Source organism: Triturus cristatus, chromosome 3_2 (assembly GCF_964204655.1).
Source record: "Triturus cristatus chromosome 3_2, aTriCri1.1, whole genome shotgun sequence".
Classification (NCBI taxonomy): Eukaryota; Metazoa; Chordata; class Amphibia; order Caudata; family Salamandridae; genus Triturus; species Triturus cristatus.
The window spans coordinates 438,230,844-438,243,808 of NC_140584.1; the positions used below are offsets into that span (position 1 = coordinate 438,230,844).

General features: G+C 40.8%; 1 protein-coding gene across 1 annotated transcript in view; it reads left to right on the plus strand.

Moving 5' to 3' along the window:
- Positions 1 to 12,965, plus strand: part of CSMD2 (CUB and Sushi multiple domains 2) — a 1,634,099-nt gene that overhangs the window by 1,595,237 nt on the left and 25,897 nt on the right. Inside the window, exon 68 of the mRNA XM_085648024.1 lies at positions 9,895 to 9,982. Within this exon, the coding sequence (XP_085504150.1) occupies positions 9,895 to 9,982 (88 nt within the window). The remainder of the gene's footprint in view (positions 1 to 9,894; positions 9,983 to 12,965) is intronic.

Below are 12,965 nucleotides of genomic sequence, written 5' to 3' on the forward strand. Positions count from 1 at the left end.
AGTTTGTCAATAGGCAGCTGTAGAGATGGAACCAATAAGTCTAATGTTCTTGTAGAGAGGACCCAAGCTGAGGAAGGTCAGTAAAGCAACAAAGAAACAGGATACACAAATCGGGGAAGAAATAAGGCAACACATATGAGGTACATAATGCACTAATGAACTGAGAAAGAATGGGAGCCATGCAACAAATGGAAAGTTGCCAAGTGCCATCTTGATGACTCCTAGCCTTTTATAGGAACCAGAAGGTACCTCTACCGGCCCTGACTCGGAACCACCTGTCCTTGACCCTCAGTGCCTTTATATGAGCCAGCAAACACAAGCCGGTCCTCCACATTCTCCAGTCCTTCTATGTGTTTTCTGTGATTCTCAGACATAATTGAACTGTTTGAACTTGTGTCTCTTTGACTGAATTCCCCTAGTCGAAATACTGACAATTGGCTAGATCTCTGCACACCAGCTTCCCATTTCTCCTCAAAGTTCTGCGCTTCAATCATTCTAGGTGCAGAGGAACCGTCTTCTAAGTTTAATGTGTTACTATTTGTATGGGTTGTGTTAAGTACTGCATAAGTGAAACTTAAGGAATGCATATTTGCAGTAAAGTCCATGGCTGGGTTTGATTCTAGTATATGAACCCACTGATTCAAGTCACCCAAAAAAGTATTGTTTTAGCTATTGTTTGGAGATGGAGGGAGGTAAGAAATGTGGTTATTTGTTTATAGGGATGGAACCCCACCCAAGCAACAACCACAATCCTTGTCAGGGTGAACCAAAAAAGTTGGTGCAATTAACTGCATGTATCCTTCTGGTAGCTTGGCACAAAGAAGTCAGGCTTTACTTTTAGGCAACGTATAAAATATTTAGACAGCACACAAATAGTAATAAATTGAAAACGCAACACCCCTAAACCAGTTTAGAAAACTGGAGTACATTTTAATAAATAAAATGACACCAAAAGGAAGAGAATCCATGCAGTAGAACTGAAGATAACAATTTATAAAGTTTTTTATAAAAATAGCACCAAGAAACACAAAGCGCCATTCATGGTTATATAGTCATGCTAGACTGGGGGAAAGTCACAATTTCAGGCCGACCGTAATGGAGTGTGAGCTGGATACAGGGACCATGTTAGTCCTGCAGAATAGTTACCTTCTCAAGTCTGGCAGGAAGATTTCTGTTCACATTGTAGGGGGCCCTGAGGAAGAGGCTAAAGGAGCAGGCCAAGCGTAATGGATGATGGCTGCTGTACAGTGAAGAGCCTGTCTTTACGAAAGCTTTGAGCTGTTTGACCATCGCAGACAGTTGCTAATGGCCCGAAATGCAGGTCTCGTGTTGCCAGCCATTGTGGGCAATCGCAGGCGGCATGAAGAGTAGTTCACATTGGCTGTCATCACTGGCACTTGGTTCTCGGTGTGAAGAGGCCACTTAACGGTTGCGAGGAGCCCAAACGTCAAGATTGTTCCCTTTTCTTGAGGAAGACTTTTACTGATGGCAGCCAAGGGTCAAGAACCTGATGGGGAATCTCTTTGAGATCAGGACTTACTCCGGCAGAGGCCAGCAGCATGGCACAGGCTTTTCCAGTTGGTGCTAGTCAACTGGGCAGTTGCAGGGATGCCTCTTGAGGCTTGTTGTGTCCCTGTAGCTCACAGAGGCTGTCAGTCAACTGACACTTGGAGTCACTGTGGGTAGCCTGGGATCAAGGCAAGCAGTTCCAATTTTCCTTCATCAGACTGCAAGGAAGTCCTTCCAGAAGCAGGGCAGACGTTCTGGCAGAAGAGTTGTCCTTCTTCAGTAACTTCCCAAGGTCCAGGAGTGGTCTTCACTTTTATACCTCGTGCCAGACTTTGTTTGGAGGAATTTCCTGACCTGCCCCCAACACTGGTTGTGGTCAGTTCATCCTTTTCTCCTGGTCCTAGCTTCTTACTGTCTAGGGTTACAAAGGCAAGGGCAGGCCTGATGTCAGGTTCCTTTATGTGTGTTGCAGGCAGGGCCCTTTGAAATGTAATCAGGACAGGGGGCAGCTCCTCCCCAGGCATCCTGTTAGGAAGACCCTCTCCCTTCACACTTAGGCTCACTTTGTATCACGGTCTAGGACCAGTACACAAACCCCAATAGCAGAGCCATTCACAGTTATTTGACACAAGAGACTGGCAGACATACACTGTTGGGTTGGGCAAGCAAATGCCAGCTTTCTAAAAGTGACATTTACAAAATTGGAACTTAATATCCAACTTCACCATTAAAGAGATTTTAAAATTACAATTAATTTGAGTGTAAACAGCATATCTCTATCTGCTCCCAATCTGAAGCTAGCACGTATTTAATGTAGCAGGGCAACCTAGTGTTAGTCTGTAGGATATGATAGGCCTTACAGTAGTGAAAAACAACTTTAGGAGGTTTCACTGCCAAGGGCTTGTAAAATGTAAACACACATGTCCTACTTAAATACAATGCACCCTGTCCTATAAGTCTTTTGGGCCTACCATATGGCGACTTTAAGCATTTAAAAGGAAGATTTAGGCCTGCCAAAAGGTTTCTTCTTCCAGGTTGAAATGCATTTTAAAATTGCACTACAGACTGCAGTGACATGTTTTAAACGGTTACTTTAGTGGGTGGCACAATTAGTGCTACAGTCCACTAATAACATTTAATTTACAGGCCCGGGAAACACGTAATCCTATTTATTAGGGCCTTCCAATTAAATTAAATATGCCAGCTAGGGATAGTCCAATTGTACCATGTTTTAAGGAGAGAGCACAAGCACTTTAGCACTGATTAGAAGGGATAGAGTGTACAGAGTCCTAATGCCAGCAAAAACAACTTCAGCAAAGTAAGGCAGTGAAGGAAAAATAGATGACTACCACACCAAGGATGTCAGGTCAAACAAGGGAAAATAGCAAAATGAATTCAGAACTAAAGAGCTGTGACCCAAGTTGTATTAGATCATTGTATGATTATATCTATATATATCACTATATGATTCGGGAAATATTTTGCACAATATGAGAAACTGAACTAGCAGGGCCTTCTACCCAGTATCTGACTTTGATTGTTTTCTCCATGTTGTTTTACAGTGTTGACCTCAACTGTTCTGAGTTCATGCATGCTTCTGCCTCTGTGTACAGCGCTCTGATACCCGCAAGGGTCATGTTCGCGCTTTATAAAACTTTTCAAATAAATAAAATTGTAACAATGAAGGTATGATAGAATACTGGAAACTACACAAAAAAAATCAATATACAACCTATGACAGACAAAAGCTTGAAGGAGTTTAATATGGGTAGCTCATACAAGTAGGGGTGTACAGTAAACTCTGCTCCGCCAGTGGAGTTCGTTTCGTTTTGGAACAGTTCGACAGAAAAACTCTGTCAACCGCTGGTGGAGTGGAGTTCAGTTTACCGGTGCACTCAGCACTAAGCTGAGCACTGAGAAATGTGTTGTTTTGAATGATTGAGGTGGTCGCCGGCACTGGCTCTCTGAAGATCCACAGTCTAGGGTTGCCGCCAGTAGATTCAGCGAGCAAGCATTGAATGCAGCAAGATGATGACGATCTGGCACAGGTGCCTTGCGTGAAGATTAGGCTTGGTACACTTAGAATTCCACAGTTTACTGCTGTCCTCCACATGCATGTACACTGCAGGAGACACGATGGCGGCACTCAGATGCTCAATTCCTCTAGGAGTTATGCCGTAACCGTCTTAGTTTTTTAACTGCTTTGATATTTCTGAACTAATTTTTCTACTTCAGTGTATCAGAGTTAATTTCGTAGCCATGGGCAGGATGTGCGAATTAAAAATGCAGTCACATATAATTATTTTTACTTGGTTTTCTTAAGTTGTAGTTATATTAAGTAATTAATATTGGAGCATTAACTGTTCTCCAAGTAGGTCTTCTGAGTGCGCTTTAACACCTCGACGTATCACTTGAAGCCATGGTATGCATTCAAAGATGGAGTAGTTAGGTAAGGTTCTTCATGTCATCAATTCAATACGGTAATTTTACTGTTCATACTAAGGAGTGTGTTCCCACCCCAAAAAGGACGCTGCGTGTGTCAAGTTGTGTGTCACGGCTCAGTGATGCGGCTACCTTTCCAGTATATCTGCTACGCGGCTCTGGCTCGCAATCTAAATTGGCTATCGTGACTCGTGATGCCCTGTTGCTTCTCGGGACTGTTGCAGTTTGGTGGTGGCAACTCCACTTCTGCTTAGATTTTATGGACTATAGCCATATATACTTAATAATTTTTTGTGGTGGCTGCTGGGGTACTGCATGTTTGTTAACTATCGTGATACTCGAGCACTGCATTTGTTTACTTGTACGGTTGTCTGACTGCTGTAGTTATCATTAGGGTCCAGCTTCTTCTCCCTGTCTGGAGCCTCAAGCGTGTATTGTTTGGCACTCTCAGTAGGGTTCCCGTGTGGATCTTTAAACATTTTCTTGCAGTTGCAGGGCACAACTGTGTGTTGGAGCAAGGGGTTTGAAGTGCACTACTCATCTGTTTCTGGATGTGCGGTTGCTGAACACCAAGTTTCTGAAAGAGCAAGATGTTGATGAAGCACCACATTTTTAAGACGTTTTCTCCTCTTCCTGTCAGTTGCACTGCACTCTGGATTATTATGTCATTATTGAAACACTCTGTGGTGGTGACTGTCCTACTCCACCCGCTCGTGGAACTCTGCAGAATTTGGAGGAGTTTTTTGTCAACTCCACAGAACTTCGTGGAGTGAAACTCAACGGGGTCAGCCCAGGCCTACATACAGGTAGCTAACTCTTTAAAACGTGGGAAGAAGCAAATTGCTTCTCACATGTCTTACACTCCATCAAGGAGTGCACAACAGTATACCTGGCTATACCTGGCTACTTGATTTAACTGCTTCCCAGTTGAAGCAAAAGATTGAGCTACCTCTCTTCAGCTTGTGAACAGTCACGCGGAGATGTCGTGCCATACCCAAATCCCTTAGTAAACCTTGAGTCTACCGGGTCACCAGAGGACAGGAGAAAATATTATCTCATCCAGCAGTTGCAACAGAGAAATGAAGATGGTCATGACAAGCCATACATTAGAATATTGAAGAGACACGATTAGCAGCATTCTCTCGTGCAGCCCCAAAGCTAAATATTGGAAATAAAGATAACGAAAAACCGAACATTTGACAGGCCAGCATTCTTGAAGACGTGATTAATTCCCTGAGTAAAATATTGTTTTAAGGATTCCATGGATAAAAAGGAGAGGAGTCAAGCATCAGCTTTATAAACCATTGCTACACAGCTCCTGCACCCCAAAAAGCTTTTGAATCAAACACTCCCCACATGGTTGATAAGGGACTTCACTAATGGTAAAAAGCGACATTCATCAGATTACACCATCCCATTCAAATAGGAAGCCCTGATGAGAGCCCCTGGAGTTGACAAAGGTCTCGAAACGCGTCGGCACTTTGGAATCACATTGAGGAAGAGCCACATGGTGGCTATTCACAGTCAGGGGGGATCCAAAAAGTCATTTTATTCCCGGCTGTTATCATTAATGTTCCCAATTTCGGACATCCTCCTTCTACGATGAAAGGAATGTGATTTGAAGGGTTTGCCATCTTCGGGAATTTAGAGTGGTATATAGAAAACTGTTTTGTTTCACATGTAGGAATGTTAAATGTATATACATGTTGTTGTTTGTATTTGTATTGTATATTCACTTTTTTGAATGAACAAGAGTATGTCTCATACCAGACTATCTGAAAAAAAGAAAAAGATTTATAAAATGAGATGTTAAAAGGTTAAATAAATAAATAACCAGATCTAGTTGGATTGATTCCAGTGATCTTTTACTTCAACTGGGAAGCAGTTAAATCGAGGAGTAGCCAGGTAAACTGTTGTGCACTTCTTATTTCAGCCCTACCTGGCTACGGTTTCCTGGACCAAACTCCCCTTTTAGATTTTTAGACTCAATCATGGCATTAGAAGAAGGGAGGAGAGATCAGTAAATGTTTATTTCTCCGTGAATAACTTTAATTTATGAGAAATAACTGACATACAATAAATCTGAAATACATCTGAAAAGAGCCCTTCATTCTATTAGTGTTTAACTGGAAATTCATTTTATTCTCCCAAAAATGTTTTCAATGCTCTGTGCTGACTATTTTTAAAAACATTACAATGTCAGAACTGAGCTGTCATAGTCTTATGTCTTCTAACATCAGCTTTGGCCTGTAGTATGTTATCTCTGGGTGTTTTTTGTGTTACAAGTAACTTTATATGGTATCATGGCCATGTGATAATATAAGGGATAATCTACCCTCTTCTGTACATTATAAGGATCTTGCAAGTTACGTAGGCATTCTATAACCATATAGAGAAACAGGGCTGAAGCCTAAGTGCCTTTATAAGGTTATGGAACTCCGAGGTGACTTGCAACATCCTTATCACGTACCACAGGGGGAAGTTTATCCCATGAAATACCTGGTCACACCATCACCTTTCCCACAAACCACTTGAAACCTTGATGCGTGGATCTTTCATATGAAAGAGCAAGCATGTTTGCAAACACAAACAATGAAATTAAAACCTCTAGTGCAAAACTAAACATATCAAAAATGTGTTAGATATTTGTTGCAAGCAGATATTAGAAACAGTTCAATACAAGTCCGGCTGCTTTTTTTAAAAGAAGGCTGCACTAGTTCGGAATGTGTAGAAACATGCAGACAGATTCTATCTTTTCTATATTTATGGAGTGGAAAAATATACATTTTGTCTTTGTAAGCTAGAAAAATAGAGCATAAGAAAGAAAAGCAACGTGTCGTTTTTTTGTTGCTTTAAACAGCAACTTCAGTTATTCTCCATGACCTGACCTGCCTTTCACCTAAACTGCTGGCTCTGGCATCAGGCATTGTGACATCAGAGCTTGACTGTAATGACTTATGATAGACGAGTTCTGCAACTGGGTGTGTCAATCGTAGCCGACTATATAAGGGATATAGAATGTCCTGCTGTACATTATAGGGATATTACTAGTCACCAAGGAGTTACATAACCATATAGAGGAATGAGACTGAAGGCCGAGTTCCTGTATAAGGTTATGGAACTCCGAGGTGGCTTGCAATATCCTTATCATGTACATCAGGGGGTACTTTATTCCATATAACACATGGTCACAACATCAACTTTCCAACAAACCACTTAAAACCTTGCTGTGTTGCTCTTTCATATGCAATAGTGAGCATGTTTGTAAACATGAAAAAGAAAACCTCTAGTGCAAAATTAAACACATCAAAAACCTGTTGGCTATTTGTTGCAAAGAGATATTAGAAACAGCTCAATAGAAGTCAGTTTCTTTAAAAAAAAAAAAAGGCTGCAGTAGCTTGAAATGTGATGAAAAATGCAGAAAGATTCTAGCTTTTCTCTAAGAGTGCACAAAATAAACATATTCTCTCACTTTTTATTGTGAGCTATTAAAATAGAGCAGAAGAAAGGAATGTTCAATTTTTGCTGTTTTAAACGGCTGCTTCAGTTATGCTCCATTACCTGACCTGCCTTTTACTTCGGCTACTACCTCTGACAGCAAGCATTGTGACGTCAGAACTTGACTGTAATAACTTAGAGTTCTGATGTCTTTTCTTTATAATTGGTGAGTGAGTGTGTCACTAGTCGCTGATTATGAAGAAATGAGAGATGTGCATTTATATAGGGGTTGCCAAATCCCATGTATTATACAAAAATTAGAGGTTGACTTTTATACAAGGATTACAGAATTCCACGTATTATTAGTATATATTAGTACTCCATTAAAACATTTTATATATGTATGTTATACATCCTCAGTACTCTGAAAAAAACAAGATGCTCTCCAATTTGTAGGTTTTGGAAAGCAAAGTAATGCTTGACTTTGTTCATGATTCTTAGTCCTCGGTAAAACTTGTCCTCAAAGAAGGTGGAAATAAGAGGGAGGAGAAAAAGATGTCCTAATAAAAGTAGTCAGTTGTGGGAACAAAGCAGAGGCTCTTCTTAGCTCTACTGCTCCCCTGCCAAATATTGCTCACTTCACATTTTTTGTGCATGAATAAAAGCCTATTTGGCTTTACAAATTAATAGAAGTTTAGTGCTAAAGAATCATTTGTTGGAGTTGAAAACTATTCTCTTCCCATCTTTGTAGATATTACACACCAGTGCAGGCACCATCTGCTCGTTCTTCGAACTGCTGCCCTCTTAGTGCCTGCAGGACCATTCCGGAGACAGACCTGTCATGTTCTGCCAGTAATTTTCTCAGTCATTTACAGCAGAATTACTGTTGGCAAAGGAATATGTGCATTTCAGATGGACTCCATTCCCTCAAGCGCACCGCTAATCACAAATATTTTCATTTGATCAGCATGGTCTTAATCATAATATACATCCAGGTCATGTGTGAATATGCAAGAATAGAAATCCCAGGCTTGCTCCGTCTGAGGCAGGTGCTTTGCTAGCTTCTAATAGGTGCTGGGTGATTAGAACAGCTGTCCACAAGTAGCCAAATGTTGTTCTTTAGCCCTGAGTTCAGCACTCTTAACTGGCATGCGATTTCGAGTCTCAATGGGGCTCAAGGTCCTACAACCCAGACGATATCCGATGCAGCATGAACATGCAGCGTTAAACTGCTTTTTCACCGACTCTCCAGCGTGTCTCACATTGACTCTGTAGAGGGTCATCTGTAATGGAGCAAAGGGAGCGTTGATACTCTTGAGGTGTTAGTCTCTCTGCTGGGAATTTGGGGTGTTGGTTTAGAGATTCACTGGCAGCAAATACCAGCACACTCCTCATTGATGAGTAAACAGCTGCCAAATGGCAAGAAATGTAAACATGGATTTTACCCCACAAGAGGATTGTCATGAAGAGTTCAGTGCCTCCATTTTGGGCTATATGCTACTTTCATCTCAGGAGTCTGTAAATATACATAGGTCTTTCAAAACTAGATGATATGCATATAGGTGTGAATTCTTCCCCCACATCCCTTACCCTATTAAAACAACTACTTTGCTTTCCTTAACTTACCAGATCAACGCTACATTGGAATTCAGCATCACCCCTTAATTTCCCACACCACCATTGGCTTACATGCCAGTGCAGTCACCTTTTGTACTTCCATATTCACCCTGCCTCAGACTCTGCAGTGCAATACACTGCCTTTTGAATAATATTGGTCCTCAACCTCATCGGCTTTATCCCCACATGGTTTATAAGACATCAATAGCATTACCTTTGTCCCTCACACCATTTATGACCGAAGGACCAATAGCATTCTCTTTGTTCCCCACTGCTTTGGAACATTAAGATATTGTGGCGTTACCATCTTTTCACCAGGTTGATCTCAGACACCAGTATGATTATTCCCATTTCTCTGTCTCTTGACTTTGACTCCTTTCCGAAATAATTTAAAAACATAACATATACATTTTAAAGTGCATATTTATACATGGGCTGAATAATTGGCGTTTATTGTTACCCAACTCATTCGTACAAATGTATCTACCTTAAGAGGGTGAAAGGCTAAGTGATTCTACCAGGATTTCAACACTTGACTACGGGGGAAGACACAGATTCTTGCAGCCGATGTTTTTGTTGACTTTACCACCACACCCTCATTAATATTCAGATTTGTTGACCTTTAGTTAAAGACTTCCTAGCTCTTACTACCCCCAGTGCCAGTGCGCATACCCACCTACTGTGCTAGTTTACTCACTTCACCTCTATCCACAAGGTGGAATCTGTACTATTGAAAAGGGAGTCCTTAACCTCTTCCTGTCGATGTTTAGCATCTCTGCATCCTCTTCCTATGTGCAACGGGCAATAGCTATGAATAAAGCGAGACATCTTGGCAGAGTGTACTAAACGGCTAACATTATTTATATCTTTTATCTGTTCCAAATGTAGGTGTCCTCTGAGCCATCGATGGGCACATATGTGTACCAAGGCTTTGTGCGTGGCAAAGGGTTTGGACAGTTCGGCCTACAGAGACTTGGTGAGTGTTGTTTTTTCCTATAGATCAACATTTTGTTCATATAATTCAACTTCACTACTACAGTTTAAAAAAACAAAACAGTATATTCAAGTTACTTTTTATGAACTTCACAAACTAAAGCTTTCGTAAAATCTTTAATTGAGATTGAAACATTACTTTCTGATTTGTCACAACCATTGTGAGTCTTTTAAATACAGAATCTTTCAGAATATGATATGCAAGAAACTAATGTTATCATCTCCATACTATGCTCTCCAGAGGAACTTCATGGGATACTGAACAGCTACAATAGAAATGATAATTTATTTGAAATGTTTTTATACCACACTGAGATCATGAGGTATTGGGGCACTTTGCATTAAACTATGAGCTATTAGGGTACTTTACATTAAAACATTCTCAATCCAGCCGGGGTATCACAAAAATGTGGGGAATGTAAAAATGGGGGGCAGCAATAATGGTCAAGAGCAGTCGCCAATGTGCAAGGAGTTCCTGATAGCTAAGACAGGATGATTCAAGTAACAAAAAGTTAATCTAAGGATTGTCAGAAATGATGTGGCTTGAGATGCTTCCTCAAAGTGGTAGGTGAGGTTGACTTTTAAAAATGAGATTACAGGGAATTCCAAGCTGAGATGGCAGCCTCAGAAATTACATTTCTGTCCGGGCTAAGGTTGTCTTAAAATTAGGGATTTTCAAGAGGAGCATGTTTCTACTCCCCAGTCCTCTTAATAGACTAAACATGGCCAGATGATTTGTAAGGTAAAGCAGCTTTGATGACCTAATGAGTCTGCAATCATGAATATAATTACAGGCTCTTCCACCTTCAGTCCCCCAAAACCATGTAAAAGGCAGTAGTCACTCTCCAATATGATGGGGGTATGCTTGAGTGTGTCCCCCTGTCTTGTATAGGCTAGAATGCTGAGGAAAAGCAGTAGTGGAAACATCACAGAGCTTTCGATCTGGGTCAAATGAGAAGGATAAACACCAGGTCATACAAAATACCCAGGATAGACTGGATGAAGGTAGGATGGCCTAGTTCATAATGCCACAAGGGGCTTTAAATACAACAGCGAGTGCTTGAAGTGTCAGAGAGGCAGTCTATTTTTGATGAGGGGATAATAAGCATGAAAAAAAAACCCATGCAGCTGCCATACATGGCAGACCAGCAGGAAGTTAAGAGATCAAACAGTGATCAATAGAATCAGAGAGAGAATAGTATGGGCCTTTCAGCTTGAATAATTAATCAGCAAGACACATGCTACAATGAACGTCCTATGGTGAAAAGTTGTAAAACATGCCTGTAGATATACTTCCAATTTAGAGGTTAGTATACCATATTGCCAGATGGAGAAAAAATATATTCTTCATCTGTAGAGAATATAGCATCATTTAGGATATAACCGCTACCTTAACTGTTTTTTAGAAGGCATGTTTTAATTGAAAAGTTCAAAGAATGCATCTTTCAATCAATGGTACTGTATCACCTGAAGGAGATAGATAACAGAGCAATAAACCATGTTGGATAGCAAAGCATCTGTGGGGGAAAATAACAGGTCTTCAGGCTTATTCACCTGTTATGGATGCCATATCTTCTGGTGGTGAACAGCAGGAGAAAGTGGATCATCCTGAATTTGCCAGTAGGATTAGAAAATAATTCACAAGTATGAGACCACACCCAGTAAAGCCTTTACTATCTGTTTTAAATGTCATGGAGGGTAACCACTTTAGGAATATAAATTAGAGGAGTCACTGGAAACAAATGGGTTATTGTTTGGGGTGGGTGACTAGCTTCCTGAAGAAACAACCACACTCGCTATCTGGCTGAGCCCTCAAAGTTACTAAATTAACCCGAGGTCAACCCTTTGGTAGCTATTGCACAGAGCCAAGAGGAATAACTTAGAATAATGTGTAAAGTATTAATGCAGCACCAAAACAGTATTAAAGTTCAAATGCAACACAGTTAAAATTTCAAACTAAATTAGTAAAATAGAGCACATTTAAATAACTAAAACAACAAAAATCCAATAATGAGAACTGAGCATATGAACATTTAAAATTTCAAGTAGAAAAAGCACCAAGAGGCATAAAATGTCAAAAATAGTCAATTGCCACTTAAGACCGTGACATAGTGTGGGTCAGATACACCAGCCAGGTTCATCATTCTGGCTTTAATCCTTTAAGACCCAATCCACCTCAAGAGTACAATTCTAAAGCCCCCAGGACATCAGGGGAGGCCCTCGGAGACTCAAACGGTGTCAGGCAGAGACCAAACAACAGGATGCAGTCCCTGTCCAGTATTCCCACTGGTCAGCTAGGTAGTTGAAGGAAAAGACCTCTTGTAGATTGGTGTGTCCCTGTAGCTTTAACAGGAGGTCAGCCTTATGATCATTGGAGTTTACTTTTTTGTCCTGTGTGCGTGGGAGAAAAGGACCAATTCTCCAGGGCTCCTTTCAAATCACAGATTGCAGGTCCTGTCCTTTTCACATCTTCCTCATGTCCTGGAGTGTTCTGAAGCGGGTGCCTCAAGGTGGCACATTTGTGCCTGACACAAACTAGCGGATGGAAATGACTCCTGGTCACACCCTAACCAAGGGGATAAAAGTTGCTGGGACCAACCCTACCCAAGTTGAGTTTTTTCAAGATGGCAAAGTCTTTGGTCAAACTAAACCTGGGCTGTGAGGACTGAGGGAGTTCGGGGGACTGTACTTTGTTACTCATAGTGTCCTCCCACATCAAATACTAAAATACCAGTTTGGAGCAGGCAGGAAATACAACTTTCTAAAAGTTACTTTTCCTTAATATTTATTGAAAATCCAACTTCACTATTGAATTGGATTTTTAATTTTTTTTTTTTAAATCTCTGTTCGATTATTTTTCTAGGTAGTCGCATTTCCAAGATACCATATTAGGTTTTTTAATCTGTCCTCTGTTTTTTCTAGAAAGGACAGCTACGCCTGCCACAGTCAGAACTAGCTTTTGAATG